General features: G+C 50.0%; 3 protein-coding genes across 4 annotated transcripts in view; 2 read left to right on the top strand and 1 right to left on the bottom strand.

Annotated features, from left to right (window-relative positions):
- LOC144100731 (uncharacterized) overlaps positions 1–20750 on the bottom strand; it is a 308214-nt gene that overhangs the window by 266538 nt on the left and 20926 nt on the right. The window lies entirely within an intron of this gene.
- LOC144102788 (uncharacterized) lies at positions 4040–5242 on the top strand. The gene is made up of 2 exons (XM_077635951.1): positions 4040–5163; positions 5211–5242. Exons 1-2 carry the CDS (start codon positions 4083–4085, stop codon positions 5240–5242), a joined length of 1113 nt encoding a protein of 370 aa, XP_077492077.1. The 5' UTR covers positions 4040–4082.
- LOC144102118 (uncharacterized) lies at positions 5251–8147 on the top strand. The gene is made up of 3 exons (XM_077635410.1): positions 5251–5450; positions 6540–6765; positions 7132–8147. The coding sequence occupies exons 1-3, from the start codon at positions 5310–5312 to the stop codon at positions 8010–8012; spliced, it is 1248 nt and encodes a 415-aa protein (XP_077491536.1). The 5' UTR covers positions 5251–5309; the 3' UTR covers positions 8013–8147.

Below are 20750 nucleotides of genomic sequence, written 5' to 3'. Positions count from 1 at the left end.
TAAGCTGCAATTGAACCTCATGTGCAAAGCCAGGGACCTAACCCCAGGATCCCTCCGCTTGCTAAGACCGGCCGAAAGGTCATTTGGTCATAGCGTGGTGTCAAGGCCAGAACGACAGTTGCTTCAAGCCAGAATCCTGGAGTGCAAGTACTTAATCAGGTACCTACAGAATCAAGCCTTTTTGCCCGGCGCCACCTTGAACATCAGTGTACAAACGACTTCGCCAGCATCCAGTTGCACGCGCTAGTCTACAGTCCCGCCAGAGTGAGCGCGCACACAAAGAGAAGCTAACCGGACTGCTGCCTGGCCGTAAATGGAGTCCGACCAACAGACCTACCTCCACCGTCCACAATCTTTCTTCGTATAGGCCTAATAGAGCAGAGCTCGCCGTCCTGGAGCTTGGTTTGAACTTCAACACCAGAGCGGCGCCGGACGCAAGAGAAATCATCTGTGCTGTGGAACAGGCTGTGGGGCGTGTGGAAAACAATCGCTGAGAAGAAGCTCGTACCCGTGTGATCAGCATACTCGCCAAGCTGCCACGTCGGCTTCTCACCCCACTCCTTGCTAAGAAGCGTGATGTAGTCAGGAGCGTGCGAAGCAACACGGATATTGTAATCCCACCTGCTGAGAAGGGCAACGCCACCCTCATCCTAAACAACAGCGACTACGTTGAAAAAATAACGAAGCTTCTGGAGGATGAAGGCACGTAAATGGAGCTCAAGCGGAACCATACACTCAAGGTAGAGCAAGACTTGCAAAGGCTTTTGACAGACGGCTTTCACTTTGTTCTACCAAAGCACAGGTCGGTATACTTCACGATCCTCTCCGACAATGGGTCTTCACCTGCTTTATATGGCCTCCCGTTAAAGAAGAGTGAACAAGGCTTCAGTGTGGAAGTCGAAACGTCTCTGACTTCTTGACTACACGTTTTTGGTCGTCCCTTCTTTATTTTCACACAAGTATTCACCCGACCAGACGAGATTTAGGCAAACCTTATATTTTAGAGACTGTTCGTACTTTTCCGTGTACATCTGCCCTCATTGCCTCATTACCGAGACCTCAATCTTTTAATAGGTTCCATAGGAATTCCCTGTTCATGTTGTGGTATGCACCGCTCATGTCCAGGAAGGCTAAATACAGTGGTCTGTTTTCTGCCTTAGCTATTTCTATGCACTGGGTAAGCACGAACAGGCTATAATCTAAGCGCCTACCACTTCTGACCCCGCTGTGAAGTTCTCCTAGCATTGTGCTGCTTTCTACCCAGGACGGCATTTTTAATTTAACCGCCTGCTTGGCCAGCCTCTATACAACTGATGTTATCGTAATCGGTCGTAAAGATTTTATGTTCGTCTTATCGCCTTTCCCTTTATAAATAAAATTCATTTTACTGTGCGTCCAGCTGTGCGGAATTGGCTTATTTGTTATGACTTCCTCCAATGCTTTTATCAGCATTTCCTTGCCCCTTGGGCCAAGTTCATTAATTAGCTTGATTGAAAAGTCGTCTAACCTTGTGGACGTGCATTTGTGAATATTTGCTTGCGCTTTTTCCAGTTATAGTTTGTCAGTCCTAAGCTGTTTTCTGGAGTGCCTTGTGTGGCTCCCTCATTTCGGGAGATTACCCTACTGTCTTTCCTAAATGACTGAGCTATAACTGATGCAATCTATTTCACTGCGTCAACTCCCTCTAAACTTTTTCGCGCGGCATCGTGAATCTGTTCCTGCTTTCTGTGATTCTCTTTTCACAGCATGCTTATATGGTTTCAGAATTTTCCGCCCCCCCCCCCCCCCCTCTTTAGCTGCATAGCGAACTTCAGCCAGCCAGTGATCAGAGGACTGCTTTATTTTAGCCTGGACGAGGACCTGCATTTGTTGTTTCTTTTGTCGATAAGATTCCCATTTTGGCCTATTTCCTCTTCAAATAGTACGCCCTCTCTGCTCCTCTGTGTTCCTGTGATGCCAGCCGCCTGTTTTAAATGGCCTCCCTAATTTCCTTGTTGCACCAACTTCGTGGCGCCCTCTTTCCTCTCCAGCAGTTTACTCCTTTAACTTGTTTTATTTTGGCACCAATGAGTACTTCTGATTATAGTCCCACTTTTCCATGGGGTGTTTCTCTACTGCTTCCACTATGCATACAGGTATTTCCTCGATTTGTTCATGAATTAAATTTGCGTCCTCTTTTTCTCTTCGCTGCATTTCTCTTTTGAGCAGAGCTCCAAACTGCACATTAATACGTTTATTATTATTTTCGAGGTTGTAATTCCTGTCTTCGTCCACTTTCATTAATGCGAGCTTGCTATATATCCCCCGCGTCATTAGGCAGTAGTCAATGGCCGTTTGCCTGTTACGGTATTGCCACGCGATTTGTCCCTCACACCAAATTTCTCTAAATGCAATAACTAGGTTGTGTCGCTCACAGAATTCTAGCATCGACATCCCGTTACAATCTGTGTCTCTATCCAGATCCTCGATCTGGCCATTCATGTCGCCCAGCAGAAAAATATCGGCACCTTCTCGAATCTGCTTTATATCGTGATTGAGACATTTAATTAGTTCCTGTTTTCTTGCCCGCATTTGTCCCCAGTCCCTAAATAAAATACCCCTAGTCATGTCCTTTTACCGGTAATTGTACCTGATACACAGACATGTTCTTTGAAAGTTTAAGTTATTTTTTGCCATTTTGTTCCTTTATGTTCAACATACCTACCCCTCCTCCCTTCCTCTCCGTTGTTGTTCTGCTGCTCCCTTCCCAGACGTAGCCATCAATAAACGGTGGATCTTCTATATCCCTGAGATGTGTCTCGCATTGCTCGTATACACGTACTTCCGAGTCATTTAACTGGTGTTCAATTTCTATCCGCTTCGCTCTCTTTCTTCGCCTCATATGTTTATGTACCTGATCCTGGTATTAAATTTTTTGTAGTTTTTTTCCTGGACCTGCTGGTGGCCATTTTGTGGGGTCAGCCGCCATTGTTACACTTTATACTTTGCTTCTAGCAACCCCTGAGCTGCATGGGACCCCATAAAATTCAGCTTCTCGGCCTGCCTGGCGGCAGCCGATCTCGGCTCCTAGCCTTCCATTAAAACGGATGACATGTCGTGTAAAGCCTCTGCCAAAGCCTGCTCTGTGCACTTTGGTTTTTAGTGTCTTCCACTTCAAAGCCTTTCTCCTGGCTTAACTTTCTTATCTCCCGATTAACATCCGCAACGTCCTTGGCAATTTCTCCGTTCCGTCCTTGCTCCCCCGGCACTGTGCACACTACGATCTGGACTTGCTGTGCTATCGCCCTAAATCGTCTACTCCCTCCGCTAATCTTTCCAATACTTTTGCGGCTTGACCATTTATGACATCATTTAGCGCCGCCGCTACCACTAACAAATTGCGCTCTGCAACTCTCTCAGAAAGTTGTTTTCTGTATCTCTCAATACTGCGTCCATTGTCCTGCCTGAGAATTCCCGACTGCTACCCGCTTATTACCATTTAAACGCTCCATTACAGTTCTTTAGCACGTCCTGATATTTGAGTAACCACCGATAAGCACTAGGGTTTCTCTTCCTCCCTCCCAACTATCAGATTATGCTGCCTCTTATCTGCGGCCGTGTCCTCATTCCTGGGGGTTAGCTTCTTCCCATCATCTCCATCGCCTTCAGACTTCCTAGCTTTCACATGTGAGTTGCTGCTCCTGCCTGACCTGCTTTCAAATTGCTGTTCATGCCAGTGCAGGCCCCATCCACGTAGCTGGCGCTGGAATGTCCGCCGATGTGGCTTAGTTTGACGGAGTCAGCCTTTTTTGCCTCCAACAAGTGACTAAGCTGTTCTTGAAGTTTGCGCTTCTCTGCCCTATCTACTTGCAGCTCTCTTCCTAGAACATGCAAACGTTGTATCGGGCTTGCGTGATAACACGATAACAATGTGCCTGACATGCGCAGTGCTTAAACCGCGCTATCACGAAGGCTATATATATCAATGCTCCGCAATAAACTTGTTCTTCTTGTTCTGGCCTTCATGCTGTCGAGTGCCGTCATTGCGAACCGATACATGGTGTCAGAAGTGGCCAGTTGGGCAGGGCGTAGCTCGGAGCGCTATGGACCTGCTGAAGCCCCCGGAACCTTTGCAGCTCTCCGGTAACCTGTCGCAGAATTGGAAGCGGTTTAAGCAAAAACTGGAACTCTTCATCAAGGCGACCACGCCAAAGGACGACCCAAGAAGCGGAGCAGCGAAAGCTGCACTCCTGTTGAGCGTTGCCGGAGACGAAGCACTTGACGTCTTCAACACGTTTACGTTTGGTGAGCAGGAAGACAAGGAAGATTACGACACCCTGGTCCGGAAGTTTGAAGCATACTGTGCCGAGGTAAGCAATGAAGTGCATGAGCGGTATGTTTTTCGCTCGAGAAAACAAGAAGACGGAGAGCCGTTCGAAAGATTTATTAGAGACCTCAAGAAGCAAGCAGCGCAATGCAACTTCGAAGGACTGCACGATTCAATGATCAGGGATCAGATCGTCTTTGGGACGAATAATTCCAAACTGCGTGAAAAAATGCTGCGGGAAAAGGGCTTAACGTTGTTAAAGGCTGAAGAAATGTGCAGGGTAGCGGAATCAGTGGCACAAAGAAATGAAGTCTGGGCCAGGCCCGGTGCCAGCATTGACTCCGTCTCTCGCAGTAGGGCGTCGTGCCACCGCTGCGTAGACCGGCAAGAGACCAGTGCAGTAAACGGTAGTTCGTACCGGTGCAAGAAATGCAACCGACGGCACGAGCCGAGGCAGTGTCCTGCTTACGGAAAAAGATGCAACACTTGTCGAAAGCTGCATCACTTTGCGATTTGTTGTCCGGCCAGGGCGCTCGTCAACGAAGTCGGCGCACAGTTCAATGATGAGTTTGATGTTCTTGACGTCTGCATCGACAGCTGCATTACTGGTGATTGGACTGTCGAAGCCAAAGTTGGGGGTCGTAAAGCATTATTCAAGGTGGATACCGGAGCACAAGCAAGCCTCTTACCATTTTCGATATACCGCAAGTTGAAAACTGCCGAACTGAATCCTACGAGCTCTGTGCTGCGAGCATACAATGGAGGCATCATCACCAACTTCGGAACAACAGTCCAAAAAATAACCGTTGGAGATGCTGCAACTACAGTGAAATTCTACGTGGTGAAAAATGGACGCCGTGCAATACTGGGGCTTCACGCATGCGAAGCTCTAGGCCTTGTGCAGCGCACAGTGGACACTGTCAACACTTCGGCTGAGTACGAAGCGATCAAGCACTTCAGGCACGTCTTTGAGGGTTTAGGATGCCTAAAGCAACCATACAGCATGGTACTACAGCCAGATGCTACCCCAGTCGTCCAGCCAGCGCGGCGGGTGCCCCTGTCTTTGCGCCAACCGCTTCGCGACGAGCTTCAAAGAATGGAGAGAGCTGGTATCATCACAAAAGAAGATGGACCTACAGACTGGGTAAGCCCTTTGGTTTTGGTCAAAAAGAAAGACGGCAGTCTTAGGGTGTGCACGGACCCGAGAAGGATCAATGAGCATATAAAGAGGCAACACTACCAGCTTCCCAGGCGAGAAGATATTGAAGCAGAATTGACCGGCGCTTGCTACTTCAGTTGCCTAGATGCAAACTCTGGATTTCACCAGATACCCCTCGACGACGCAACATCAAAAATTTGCACTTTTGCCACTCCTTTCGGTCGATACCGTTACTTGCGCCTGCCGTTTGGCATTTCATCGGCACCGGAAGTTTTTCACAAAATGCTGAGTCAGATGTTGGACGGGCTGCCAGGAGTTCACGTGTATATCGACGACATTTTGGTGTGGGGCACTACACGTCAAGAGCATGATGAACGGCTAGTAGCAGTTCTGAAAGCTGCCGAAACAGCAGGATTGACACTAAACGCCGAAAAATGCAAGTTCGGTTTAACAGAGGTGCATTTTCTGGGTGACGTTATCGGACAAAAAGGAATTTCCCCGAACCCGAAGCTTGTGCGCAATCTGTTGGAAATGCCAACACCAAAAAGCAAAACCGATCTACAGCGCATGTTAGGAGTGATCAACTACTTCGGAAAATACGTGCCAGTGTTGTCAGAACGAACAGCGATGCTGCGAGCGCTTATCAAACCGCAAGTCGAGTTCGAGTGGACCGAAAACCACGCGAAGGAATGGAAATGCATCACGCAGGCACTTGCGACATCACCCTTGCTAGCAATATTTGACCCCAAAAAGAAAACAAAAATAACTTGCGATGCGTCCAAGGACTGCGTCGGAGCGGCGCTTTTACAGTGTCACGGTGGTGACTGGCGACCGGTGGCATATGCTTCACGAGTCTTAACACCACCGGAGCAGCGTTACGCGCAAATTGAAAAGGAGACGCTGGGCATTCTGTTCGGTTGCGAGAAGTTTCATCAGTTTGTGTATGGACAGACGGTCATTATCGAGACCGACCACAAGCCACTTCTGTCAATCGCTGCTAAAGGAATTTGTGACATGCCCCCACGATTGCAGAGATTTTTTTTAAGACTTCTCAGATATGACTATGTTCTACAGTACGTTCCAGGGAAGCACCTGGTCTTGGCAGACATGCTCTCACGATCGACTACACCCGGGGGTGTCGACAATGCTGGTGCCACAGAAGACGTCGAAGTTCACGCACTACAGCTCCTGAACGGCATGGTCACGGTAACAACGCAGCAAAAACTGGCAAAGGAAACTGCTCGTGACTGCTACTTGCAGACTGTCGTCAGCAACTTATCAGCAGGAAACCCAATTCAAGGTGAGCTGAAGCCGTTTTCATCTGAACTGTCCGTAATCAACGGAATTCTGTTCAAAGGAACAAAAGCTGTCATACCGAGAAGCATGAGACAAGAAATGCTAACAAGAATTCATGCCGGCCACCTTGGCTTAAACAAATGCAAAGAAAGAGCAAGACTTCTCGTTTTTTGGCCAGGCTTGAACAACGACATCGCAGTGCTTCTCCAAAACTGTTCTACATGCAGAAAGTTCGCGTACCAGCAAGTCAAAGAACCGCTGATAATGCGCCCGGTGCCGCAGTGTGCGTGGTACAGGGTCGGAGCGGACATCTTTTGTTTTGGGGGAAATTCTTACGTTGTCGTATATGATGCTCTTTCCAACTTCCCAGATGTCGAGAGGCTTCCAGACACAAGTGCAAGAAGTGTTGTTGCGGCTCTCAGTGCTATGTTTGCTCGATACGGCATTCCTATCGAACTGTGCACTGATAATGGACCACAGTTTTCAAGCCAAGAGTTCGCAGCCTTCGCTAAAGAGTATGATTTTGCGCACGTCACGTCTAGCCCACACTACCCGCAGTCTAACGGCCTTGCTGAAAAAGGTGTGCAAATTGTCAAGCGGATAATGAAGAAAACTCAAGACGCACGACACGACTTCTGGCTAGGCCTTCTGGCCTACCGATCAACGCCACTGATTGATGGTCAATCCCCTGGCGAGCTTCTTCAAGGCAGGCGCCTTCGATCTAATCTCCCCGATTTTGGCGGTATCAAGACTATCGAAGTCAAGAAGCACCGCCAGACGCCCAAAGGACAGCCGTTGCCTCAACTAGGTAAAGGTGACGTCGTCAGGCTGCGAGACACAACTTGGTCACAGAAAGGAAAGGTGGTTGGGGAAGCTGCCCCGAGGTCCTACCACGTTGTAACTGAAAGTCGTCGTGTTCTTCGGCGCAACAGGCGACACCTGCTTCATTCAAGCGAGCAGTATGCTGAAACAAGTGACGATGACACCGACGACGACTGCGCAGACGAAGCTGACCCAAATGCAAGGAACAGTCCAGGGAGTGTGACACCGCAGCCTTATGGCACTACAAGTGCAGCACCCCAGCAGCCTCCGGGGCTCTGTGACCAACATCTAGCCCACGGTGCCACGCCTTCGGCTTCGATTACCCATCCAGAGCAACCCACAAGTGTCATCAGTCTGAGGAGGTCGACTCGTACCGCGAAGCCTCCCCAACGTCTTCGTTATGACGCTGCTTTCAATCAGTTATCATGAACTTGAACCACTGTCTTGTGCTAACCTTGGAAGGATGTATCGGGCTTGCGTGATAACACGATAACAATGTGCCTGACATGCGCAGTGCTTAAACCGCGCTATCACGAAGGCTATATATATCAATGCTCCGCAATAAACTTGTTCTTCTTGTTCTGGCCTTCATGCTGTCGAGTGCCGTCATTGCGAACTGATACAAACGTAACGCTATGTTCGTTTTCGCTTCGGCAGCGCTTGCCAGGCGTGCACTTAAAATGCAGCATTTGCACATAAAAATCGCGCATTCGGCCTCCTCTACAGATTCGAACCGCCTTTCTTTCGAATTCAGCGATGCCTTAGACTACTTTCATTTAAGCTTCACTTGTTTGACCATTTTAGCAGCACTCGATTATTGCTACCATAAATTCCTAGAATATCTACAGGCTAAAAAAGAAACACCCGCAACCACGTGCTCAAATAAAATTCTGCCAGCACCAAAAGCCGATCACATTAAGAAACGAGTATGTACCTGTATAAACTAGTTAACTCACAAATGAGCGCTACAGATCTGTAGCTGCTCGTCGTAAAAGACCCGGCGTTTATGTCGCTGACCTGCTCGGCAGCACTTAATGTACCTAGCCTAGATTTAAAACAAGCCTGATTCTAAACTCTCAAATCATTAAACGAAAAAACTCGTCTATTTGTCGTAGTCACGGCGCTCTCGCCGTCATCTGTCTGTCCGGGTCGCGTCACCACGCGGTCACCAAACAAAGGCAGAGCGCCGAATGGCGGCCCACAAGCTCTCCGACCAAAACAAAGACCGTGCTGATAGTTTTTTCCATGCCAGAGGCGTCATACGCGACGAGTTCTTCCCACAAGGACAGACGGTGAATCAGGAGTTTTATATCCGCATGCTCCAACACATGCGTGATGCACAGCGACGCCGTCGCACTGACTTATGAGCATCTGGACAATGGAGCCTTCACCACGATAAATGCAAGGCCGCACACTGCTCATAGCGAGACAAAATTTCTTGCCAAGCACAACAATACTGTACTTCCTCATCCGCCATACTCGCCTAACCTCTCCCCGTGCGAATGTTTGCTTTTTCTTCTATAAAGAGAGGCCTAGGAGTTCGCCGGATGGGGAATGTGGAGGTCATTCAAGACGCCATGACAATGAAGCTGACAGCCCCGGCGAAAGAAATGTTTTTCAACTGTTTCAAAGACCTCAAGAAGCGTTGGAAGCTATGTATAGACAGCAAGGTAAACTATAACGAAAGGTTGCTGCAGAAAAGATTTCAATGTTAAACGCATTTTTTTAAATGACTTAGTCTCGGGTATTTACGGACAAAGGTTGTACTTGCATCCGGTTCATGCTATTCTCGTATTTGTCGCAGGGCTAGAAGGTTAATGTCATCAGATGAGGTAAAGGGCACAAAATTTTAGTTCACTAAAATTCTGTATAAATACAGAGCTCTGCTGCCAAAATATAGCAGAAGCAAAAACCAAATGCAGCATACACTTTGGAGAACTTGCTTGCTACTGCTCTCTCTTTTCTATACAATGGACAAAGGTTGTATCATGATGGAAGCCAACAGTCACCGAAACCCAGGTGAATAAGGGAATGTTTCTATTTTTTTTATTTGTAGTGCTGATCGGTAGTAGAATAATACTTCGATTAATCTGTCACTCTAAAAAAAACTACTCATAGAGCAGCAGAGGAAGGAACCCTGCCGCCGGTGGGATCTGAACCCACGACCTCCGAATATCGCGTCCGGTGCTCTACCAGCTGAGCTACGCCAGCGGCTGTCCAGTCTGCTGCTCTCGGCGGTATTTATGTTTGTACGCCAACCTTGGATGGATGGATGGATTAATGGATGGATGGATGGATGGATGGATGGATGGATGGATGGATGGATGGATGGATGGATGGATGGATGGACGGACGGACGGACGGACGGACGGACGGACGGACGGACGGACGGACGGACGGACGGACGGACGGACGGACGGACGGACGGTGAATGGGTTGGTGGGTGGGTGGGTGTATTGATGGATAGATGAATGGATGGGCGGGTGGGTGGGTGGATAGGTTAGGCGGGCAGGGATGGGGCACAAGCCGTATTTGGAGAGAAGGTTCTCTCGAGAAGCGGCGAGCTCATGGTCATTGTGCTGTGCGCAAGAGAATGGGGCCCAGTCGACGGTGGGAGATGGAGTGTCTACCGCGGCTATACGAGAGAGAGCATCAGCGGTGGTGTTGGAGGCACCTTTCATATGGCGGATGCCGGTAGTAAACTCCGAGATATAAGCGACCTGACGGAGTTCACGTGACACGTACTTCGATGAGTTGGTGCGGAACACATACGCCAGTGGCTTATGATCGGTCAGCACGTAAAACTGGCATTCTTCTACAAATTCCAAAAGTAATTATCGTGGAGTATAGAGCTAGTAGCTCTCGGCCGAAGACGCTGTAGCGGGACTCCGTAGGAAGTATCTTCCGTGATTAAAAAGACAATGGTCTCCACTCGGAGTTATAGGAACAGTGAGGAGAACTCTATCAATTTTTTTTTTGCAAAATCTGATAGTTCGGCAATTCATGGCTTTGTTGCCGCATGTCCAGGAGCGAAAGACGAATTTATTTCAAAGAAGTCTGGATTCGAAGTTGAAAAAGTTTTTCCCGCCCTCTGATTCAAACTCTGGGCACTCTTACGACCCCACGGCAACTATTATGACGTCACAGGACGGAGTGACGTGAAGCGTGACGTAAACGCAGACTCCATGATTTCTGGCGGATACGGTGCGGTCTAGCAGCACCCGAAATGAAAGCTACCGCCGCAGCATGCTGAAGCCATCTAACGGGGGTCGCATCGTTTACGGTTGCACCAGCGTCTTGCCAGCGTTACTATGGATCCCGTTCCCGAACCCGCCAACGAAGGTCTCGCAAAAACTCCGGCCTGCATTTGATCGACCTCAGCCCCACAGAGTGTACGATGCTTTGCAGGGAGCACGGTTAGGTTAGGCGCCGGCGGTTCCTTTCCCCCTTCCTCAGTAATCAGCCTAAATATGTTAACCCCAGTGCGGAGAGTCGCGAGGGGTGAGGTCAAGGTCGGCACGTCGCGCACATCGGAGGCTGGCCGAGGCTTTGGGGCCAATCGATTGTGATCCCTTGAAAGGTAGTGTTGCATGGGGCAGCAGGCGGCGTCGAGGAGGTTTCTCGCAGTTGCAAGGGCCAGGTTATTTTTTTACACAAAAAACAGGTGGATGCTCAAGGGCGCTCGCGTTTAAAGTTGGCGGCTTTAAAGTAAAACCGGCGTACGACGCTTAAACGGGTTCCGGGCGTTTCCGGAGGTACGCGGTCCACTGGATCGAGTTCTCTCACCCACTTGCATGTACCTTCATATGTGTACTGTGAATGGACTAAATTATCCGAGATCTCCAATAGAACAGCTTTGCCCAACTGCTGAAGCTATTGAATGGAGCCGCAAACAAACGAGATGGAGGAGAGCGGAGTCACGCTCTCTGCTGGTTCCAAATCTCCTTTAAAGCGAAAGCTTTACCAGCCGCGAACTTGCGATTTCGCCCTGGCGGTGCGCCGAGGAGGCACATGAGATCACAACGCGCGCCTCGCAGCGGAGACGAACCGGTTTGGCCGGGCCGGCGGCGGCAGGCGCACTCGGCGCGAAATAAATCTAGAGGTCCTTCAAGTCTCCGCCATTGCGGTCAAAATGCGCTGAAGCCGCCGAACGCGTCGGTAGTCAAGCGCAGTTGGAGTATAGAGCGTCTCGCTTTGGCCGACGTGACGTCGCCGTGCAGCGCGCGCGCGTTACGCCAGAGTATAAACGCGCCTTAACTGAGCCTGCGCTTAACCGCTAACCAGCGTATTCGGTGAGGGTATCTATGGGAGCCACTGAAACACACCCGCACTCTCACTGAATAAAAAAAAAAAGACCTTTGGCGAGGTGGCGTTTGAGACGGAGACGCTCCGCCACCACGGCTCTTTTTTTTCTTTACTGCATAGAAATAGTGCTGAAAAGAAAGGTATAAGCACGCTTACGCCACATAACCCCAGGCGACCTTACCCCTGCATGAACCCTCCTTCCAAAACATCAAAAAGTCTTGGAGGCACACATTTGCATCCAGATAGGGGAGCCAGCTTTGCGGCTCTTGCAGGCCAGCATATATTCCCCGCAGCAAAGCGCATTGTTCACGAAACAAAGATTTCGACGACCGTGGTAATTCGGCGTGACGGTCCATAGTGTGGCTCTTCCAGGGACTAAATAGTCCCACTAACATAAATAGATCATATGGCACAGTACTTGTTTTCTCCGCGGGAAAAAATCGAATACTGTAGGGTGTGATGTCAATGCCCTTCTTAAATGATCGTTGTGAAATGTCGCAGAAGAAGATAGCATCGGTTCACAGAACAAAACAATGGTTAGTTGTCTCTGGTGTATTTCACAGGCGACAATTCACCGCCCATGGCGCAAGCATCTCCTTCACATGCAGTGTTGACGTGTGCAGCTTAAAAATGAATGTTTTCGCGGCAGAAGAAATCCACATTCGCCTAACACGTTTTAAAACTGTGGTGTCAAGGAACTCCAGAAAAGGTTGCCGATACAACGGTACGGGGAACAAATACTCTAATTGTCTAAGTCATCTGCCTTCTGAAGAGGCTGTACAGGTAGTCTAAAGAAAAGCGCGCAGTGGAGAAATCGAAGGTGTCAGCAACTTCCTTAGGGAATCCCCATAAAGCCCCCCACGAGTGTGTCCCGTCGGTGCAAATAGGAAAGGCAATTGAGCACTGAGACGCTTAATAAGCACGGCTACAAAACAGGGTGGTTTGAAGATTTGAAAAAAAAAAACACGCGAGAAAAGCTCATGCACGAATAAGTGAACAAATCAAATTCCACCAGACTCTATAGAAAGAAATAAGTTATCGCGACGCATAGGATCCCATTGGGAACGCCATACGAATGTAGCAGATATTCTGTGCGTCACCTGCACTTTCTTCCTGGCACAGTGGAGAACCTGCAGCACATAGGCAAGTTCTGCAAATAAAAAAATGTTGCAGACTTGAGCCCGAGCAAACACTGATAGTTCCCTACCCATCCAAGCCTGGGTTTTTCGCCTCATGGAGCCTATCTGATAATCCCAGTTGTCGCCACTGTTGCGAATTTGGTGAAGAGGTACGCCTAGGTAGTGAAGGGGACCGCAGTCCCAGCTTATGCCACCATAATGATTGGCGTTGTACTCCAATGGCCCAACCAAAACCCCTTGGATTTATCTAGAATAAGAGCCGCAACTGATACCTCGCAAAACTGTTCAGTCAAATTCAATGCCTCAAGAACACTCTTTTTGTCAGAACAAAAGAGGGAGACATCATCTGCATAGGCTAAAATCTTAATTTCACACTGCGCCAAGGAGAAACCACGGATAGATGCACAGTTTATAATACTGAGGCAAAGAGGTTCAAGGTATAGGGAAAACAACAAAGGCGATAAGGGACGACAGCCTTAGCGAACATATAATTTCAATGGATTAGGTCTGGTTAGCTCTTGCTTAACAATTATCGTTATATAGGACTCCTTCTAGCACAGTCTTATGCCCCTAAGCAAAACAACTCCAATATGTGCATGCTTCTAAGGCCGCAAACCAGAAATTGTGACGAACTGTATCAAAGGTCTTGGCAAGGTCAATCTGAATTAGAGCTACTGGCCCGATATCATCTGATACTGTCTCCACTACTGAACGTGCAAGATGAATATGGGTTTGCATGCCGCGGCCTCTGATACCGCTGACCTGATGCGTGCCTATTAAGTGCGCGACAACTAGATACAGACGATTGCAAAGAACCTTTGCAAAAAGTTTCTAATCTACATTACAAAGAAAAATTTGGCAATATCCCTCAACTGTTTTCAAGCGATTTGTATCTGCGTTTTTTGGAATTAATATTGTATGCCCAGAATAGAAGGGCGGGGGGGGGGGGGGGGGGGCAAAAAACCAACATCGTAAGAAGCCTGGAAAACCGCCAACAAGACAGGTGCTAGGCAAGTGGAAAATGTTTTATAGAACTCGCTAGTAATGCCATCTGGCCCAGGAGATTTCTGAGCCGTCAGTTCAGAAATGGCAGATTTGATTTCGTTCAAAGTGATAGGCTCGTCCCCTACAGCACGCTCCTCATCGTCAAGTCGGGGCAAGGCTTCGAGTAAGTGACTGTAATCTGATTTCACGTTTGTGCTTTTGCAAAACTGAGAGGTCACCGCGTAACCACGTCTCCTTCAATCAACCAGATACAGCACGTTTGAAGATTATATCTGAGAGCAGGCAGCTATGCAGCTTCAAATGCACCCATCGAGGACGGAGTATGCACCGACTGTACCTCCCTAACGTAAGAGACACCATGCAGTGATCACTGAATAATATGAGCCGCATACAGTAACCAAAAGCGCTAGACAACATGTCTGCTGAAACGTAAATCCTGTCAAGCCGAGCACTAGAGGAGCACTGAAAATGAGTGAAATTGATGTTATGTCCTTTATCTTGCCCAACATCCACCAGGTTGTATTCGCATGCCAGATCAGTGAGTAAAGCAGCACTAGGGTCATATCGCTTACTTAACACTGCTCGGTCTTCATCCCTATAAACACAACTGAAATTTCCCAACAGCATAATTTTACGATCCATAGACAAACGATCTACTAATGACAGGAAAAATAGCCTTCTATTATTCTGCTTTACAGGGGCATAAACACAAACAATTCGCCACTGTACGCCCGCAATTGCGAGGTCACAGCAGATAAGTCGCCCGTCATCATCTGTGCTATACGACACGGCAGTAATCCCCAGTGTGCTAGCCAGGAATAGCATGCACCCACCTGATAAGCCTCTCGACTGAGAAAAAAAGGTTCGACAGCGTCTTCAGTCTCCTGATCAGAGGACAGCTTGGTTTCCTCGATGGCTTCCACACTCACACCCCATTTGTTTAACAGTTGCCTCCGACGATTACGCAAACCACTAATGTTAAGGGTAGCGACCTGAAATACTGTGACGCCCGCCATTTTTGTTGCTTGTCTTTTTGAAGGCCATCCCCTGTACTGGGGCGGCTGGCCTGCAAATCGGCGGCCTGTACGGCAGACATCGCCCTGCGTTTTAAGGTAACCCTTCCCAATGCCTCCACACCAGGTGCCTTCTGCGCATCGCCATCGACAAACACCTCATCATCTGCTGGACGCTTCAAAGGTGCGCTGTTGTTCATCGCCTATTCTGAGACACTCAAGGTTGCGAGTGACGTGGCCCAGTCGGCCCATGAAGCCGAGTGGGCCACGTCACTCGCAACCACGCTCACAGCTGACGGGGCACCGAACACACTAGAAGCTGAAATTTATTCGGCACACTGCGGCACTCCTGCGACGAAGTGGCATCGCCGGCACAGGAGGCATGTGGCACATTCACTGGCTGAAGGGCCTCCACTGACTCTACAGCAGGGGCGTTCTGCTCTCGTGATTGTTGGGTGACAGGTGGCTCCTGAGCAGCAAGCACAGGACTCAAAGTAGCAGACCCGGGCAGACCCCTGCCCGGTGGCTTTGGGCCTGGAGACGGGGATTCCTGTTTGTCCGTACTTGCAGGCAGACCCTTGCCGTTATTCGGTGCAGAAGCTTTTTGTCCATCTCCTGTTTGCAGCTCATGACTCAGTTCACCCGACGCTTCCACAACATCCCACACATCCATAATATGCTCCGACACCACTTCATCCTCATGTGCCCAGTTGCCTTGGCGTAACCTGTCATCATATCTCTTAACACAATTGTCAACTGTGTGCGCAAAGCGTCGGCACTGGGTGCATCGAGGCGTACGGCACTGACGCCGTACATGGCCCACACGGTTATAACGAAGGCACAGCGGAGGCCTGCCTGGGATCGCAACTAAAGCGTGTACCCCGAAAACGTAGAGCGTGTGAGGTATTGTACTTGCTGACACTCCGTCCTTGAGCGTGAGCGAGAATTCGCGGTTCGCTGTTTCCATGTGCTCCATTCCGGGCAACCTCCACTTCTCACGCTCGATAGTTTGTACAGCTCCAAAAGGCTCCAACGGTTCCACAAACCTCCGGTACCTCATATAGCGCAGGAGCTAAAGAAGCTTAAGCTTCCCGTTTTTGGTGTCCGGGTCAAACACGATGCATTTTAGACCTTTGACGTGGAACTCTGCTTTGTCAATAAGCTTCTGTTTTGAGGAACTGCTCTCGCAGGTGTTGCAAATGGGTTGCAAGCACCAAGGGTAGTGTTGGCCTGGCGGCCTGGGGCAAAGCTGGAAACATCCGAAGGTCCCGGCAAAGGATGAGTCGACTGGCAACAGAACAACTTGTTTATTCTGGCATCGCAAAAGAGCAGCCGGTCAGGGCGACCACGTTACTCGAAGGAAGAAATCGAAGTCTCTCTTGGCGTCCGGCGCAGCTGCCTTTTATACCCTCGGAGTCGAGGGCAAGAAGGAACGGCTTGGGATGAGTCGCACGAGACGGCGACGCACGGACATGTACAGACGTGACGGGCGCGTCCGCCGGGCCGGCGCCGGTCAGACCTCCTCGCCTCCCAGTTGGGGAGCTCCTCTCCCCGGCTGCCGCGCTTTGACAAGCGTGGGCACCAACATGCACACACACACACACGCACACACGACGACACGTGGCATTGAAACCTGCCTGGACGCGCTTGGCGGGAGGCGTTACGGCAGCACTGAACGGGCCCAAAATGACCGCCACTTTGAACGAAGCCCCGGCGTCCGTTGCATCCGCGCCGGCTATACCGCGCGTCGTAGGCGAAACGTAACAGACCGCCCCGCCGGGAGAAGGAGATCCCGATGGTCAGGGGACTGCATCCGCTGTCCGGTGGGATGTCGCTCGATGACGCTCGTAATCAAAACCGGTCGTCCCTCGACGTTGCTTGAGCGCAGCGCACAGAGAAGGCCTCGTTCTCAGGTTCAGGATCACACAGTACACTGCAAAGTGACTTCGGGAGAGTTGCCATTTTTGTGCTCGTTCCCAGCAAGCGTTAGAACTACGCCGAAACGCAACCGCTCAGTCAGCAAGCACGAGACAACCCTCACTAAGCTCTGCCAGGCTCTTTCCCCTTTTATACTACTGCCTAGTTCCTTACAGTAGTCAAGCAGCACTCAGAACGCGTCCACAAATTGGAAAATTGCACTAGAAAGCACATAATCACTTTGAAACACTAAACAAAAGCAATATGTTAAAAATCCTGCCTCAGGAAGAAAACATCAGTAACAAACAACTTTGAGGCGGATTCCTACGTTAGGGGCTTCGACTTAAGCCATCGGCGTTACCGTTGAGACTACCCATTTTGTAACGCACCTCAAAGGAATATGGTTGTAAAGCGAGGCTCCAGCGCAGGAGGCGGCCATTTTTGGGAGAGATGGTCTGCAGCCATTGGAGAGGGCAGTGATCCGTCTCAATGATAAACTTCGAGCCGGCTAGGTAGCATGACAATTTCTGAACGGCCCACACGAGACACGCACACTCTTTCTCGGTGGCGCTGTATGCCTGCTCACGACAGGTCAGCTTACGACTAGCATACAGGACGGGGTGTTCCACTTCTCCATTGTCCCTTTGGCACAGTACAACGCCCATGCCTCGCTCTCTAGCATCGCACTGAACAACGAACCCTTTTGTGTAGTCTGGCGATCGTAGCACAGGCTGGCTTGTTAGGGCGCTCTTTAGGGCGCTAAAAGCTCTTTCCTTTGTCTCGCCCCAGACGACTGTTTGGGGCTCTGTTTTTCTTAGAGCATCCGTCAGGGGAGCCGCGATATCGGAGTACCTGGGGATGTACCTCTGATAGTAGCCGGCGACACCTAAGAACGACCGAATATCGGTCTTCGTGCGCGGTTGCGGGAAGTTTCGCACAGCGGCCACTTTTATTTCAGAGGGGCGGCGACGACCCTGTCCAATCACGTGACCGAGATAGACAACCTCGGCCTGTGCTAATTGGCACTTGGGAGCCTTGACTGTCAAGCCCGCTTCGCGCAGGCGGGTTAGCACTGCCCGCAAGTGTGCCATATGCTCAGACCAGGATGCGGAGAATATCGCTACGTCGTCTAAATACGGTAAAGCGAATTCTTCCTGTCCCCGCAACACTTTGTCCATGAGGCTTGAAAAGCAGTATGGCGCGTTCTTCAAACCAAAACTCAAAACTTTAGGACGGAATGTTCCCATTGGTGAAATGAACGCCGCATACCTACTAGCCTCTTCTGTAAGTGGAACCTGCCAATAACCCCTGACAAGATCTAGGGTGGAAATAAACTGAGCGCTACTAACTTTCTCAAGGCGCTCCTCGATGTTAGGGATCGGATAAATTTGATCCTTAGTGATGGAATTAAGCCTGCGGTAGTCGACGCAAGGACGAGGTTCCTTGCCCGGTACCTCAACTAAAATCAAAGGGGAGGTATAATCACTCTCACCCGCCTCAATAACACCGAGCTGTAGCATTTTCTTTACCTCAGCCTCCATAATATCGCGCTGGCGGGGTGACACCCGGTACGCCTTGGATCGTACTGGCTCTGGGGAGGTAAGTTCTATATCATGAGTAAGCACAGAAGTCCTACCAGGCCTCTCAGAGAACTGACCTTGAAACTCTTGTAAGAGTTGGTGTAGTTCGGTTTTCTGCTCAGGCGACAGCGGTGCTTTAATGATTAAGTCACTGATGACCTGATCAGTGTCTTCCCTGTTCGTCACTGAGCCTAGTCCCGGAAGCTCGACCGGAAGCTCTTCTAACTTGCCCGTGTCGGGCATTTCCTCTCCAGTACCTGGTGCTTTCAACGCTACAGGCTCAATTTTATTCAGTTCGGACGTGCTCTGAATACCAGCTTGCTGCGCCTCCGACCCTTTCTCATTGTTCGACAACGTCGGCCCCGCAACTACCGCCTTTGCAGCGAGCTCCCTAACTCTCGATCTGGTTAAAGCCTGAACGCTAGCCTCACCAAACAAAAGCCCCTTCTCGCGCAGGAGGTGATCGGACCTGTTCGAAAATAGGTACGGGTACTGGGGGGGGGGGGGGCAGCATAGATGACACTGCGGCCTCCGTCTCAATTGCTCCGAAAGGTCCTTCAATAAGCACTTTTGCTACGGGCAGACACACGCTATGAGCTTCCACGCCTTGCTTGATCCATGCGCACTCGCCCGTGAACATATCGGGTTCTACGTAAGAGGGGTGAACTACATCCATTGTAGCTGCGGAATCACGAAGCACTCGGCACTCTTTCCCGTTCACTCACGAGGAAGTCTCGCATGTAAGGCTCGAGAAGCTTCATGTTCTCGTCAGTGCTGCATAATGACAAAAACACAACTTTTGTTTTTGTTTCTGGACACTGCGCCGAAAAGTGGCCCGGCTTCTGGCACGTATAACACACGCGCGCTTGCCTCGTCTCGAACCGCTTTCTGCGTTCGGCTTCGGCTGCCGCCGTCTCCTTACGTTCGGTCGGACTGCTTTCACTCGCATCCGCACTACGTGTGTCCCCCCTTGCTCTCATGGGTGTGAACTTCGGCCTCTCAGACTTGGAGCCAAATTCACCCTTTTGACCGTCCTTAGCTCCGCGAGCCCGACGCGTCACAAACTCCTCGGCTAGCTCGGCGGCTTTAGCCACTGTACTAACGTCTGGCCTATCCAAGACCCAGTACCGCACGTTCTCAGTTAACCGACTATAAAACTGTTCTAGCCCGAAACACTGCAGAATTTTCTCGTGGTCACCAAACGCTTTCTCTTCTTTGAGCCACTCCTGCATGTTTGACATAAGCCTGTAGGCAAACTCTGTATATGACTCACTTCTGCCTTTTTCATTTTCCCGAAACTTCCGACGGAACGCCTCCGCTGACAGTCTGTACTTTTTTAGCAGACTCGATTTCACTTGGTCGAAATCCTCTGCCTCCTCTCTCTTCAAGCGAGCGACTACGTCGGCCGCCTCGCCGGGTAACAAAGTGAGCAAGCGCTGTGGCCACGTTTCCCGAGAGAACCCCTGCTTCTCGCACGTTCGCTCAAAGTTAACCAGGAACAAACCAATGTCCTCTCCAAGCTTAAACGGCCGCATCAGGTCAGTCATTTTGAACGATACTCGTTCTCCTGCACCGTGTGCCTGACTTCCATTACGAGCGCGTTCCATCTCTACCTCGAGACGCTTCATTTCCAAAGCGCGCTCTTCTTTCTCTTTATCTTTTTGTTCTTTACGTTCGCGCTCGTCTTTCTCTTTTTGCTCTTTACGTTCGCGCTCCTCTTTTTGCTCCCTCTCCTCAATGGTCTCAAGGCATTCCGACAACTCGTCATCCTCAGCCTTCAACTCAAGAATAGCCCTTAGCAGTTCTGGTTTTCTGAGTTTGTCTGAGACATCCAGAACCAACTCTCTTGCAAGCTCCAGCAATTTTGGTTTGCGCAACGACTTCAAATCCATGGCTGCTCCGAATGCTGCTTTCTCTACTGCCTACTATTGTCTTGCCGCAAACTAACCCGGCAGCAACGACAACACAATTACCAGCTCTGTTTCTGACACTAACAAAAGCCTGGCAAAACTCAGAAGAAGAAAGTCCCGCACTCACCAAACCTCGCACCCAAGAATTCAGCGCAGTCGTTCCGCTGCAGGCAACCAGTCATCACACAGGGCTCGTTGCACTGCTCCCGGATGGTCGTTGTGCTGCTCAGCATACAGTTGACCGCATATCTTCGCTGCTGGCCTCCGTTGTCGCGATCCCACCGCTGCCACCAGTTGT

Source organism: Amblyomma americanum, chromosome 8 (genome assembly GCF_052857255.1).
Source record: "Amblyomma americanum isolate KBUSLIRL-KWMA chromosome 8, ASM5285725v1, whole genome shotgun sequence".
Taxonomy (NCBI): domain Eukaryota; kingdom Metazoa; phylum Arthropoda; class Arachnida; order Ixodida; family Ixodidae; genus Amblyomma; species Amblyomma americanum.
This window is presented reverse-complemented; position numbering and strand designations above follow the sequence as displayed.

Excerpts from the sequence above, each read along its gene's own strand:
- LOC144102118 (XM_077635410.1), top strand. The coding sequence starts at position 5,310 with ATGGTACTACAGCCAGATGCTACCCCAGTCGTCCAGCCAGCGCGGCGG. Across the intron at positions 5,451-6,539 it reads AAGATGGACCTACAGACTGG|TACGTTCCAGGGAAGCACCT; the intron begins GTAAGCCCTTTG and ends TATGTTCTACAG. Across the intron at positions 6,766-7,131 it reads AGCAGGAAACCCAATTCAAG|ATGTCGAGAGGCTTCCAGAC; the intron begins GTGAGCTGAAGC and ends CCAACTTCCCAG.
- LOC144102788 (XM_077635951.1), top strand. The coding sequence starts at position 4,083 with ATGGACCTGCTGAAGCCCCCGGAACCTTTGCAGCTCTCCGGTAACCTG. Across the intron at positions 5,164-5,210 it reads CGTGGTGAAAAATGGACGCC|CGCACAGTGGACACTGTCAA; the intron begins GTGCAATACTGG and ends GGCCTTGTGCAG.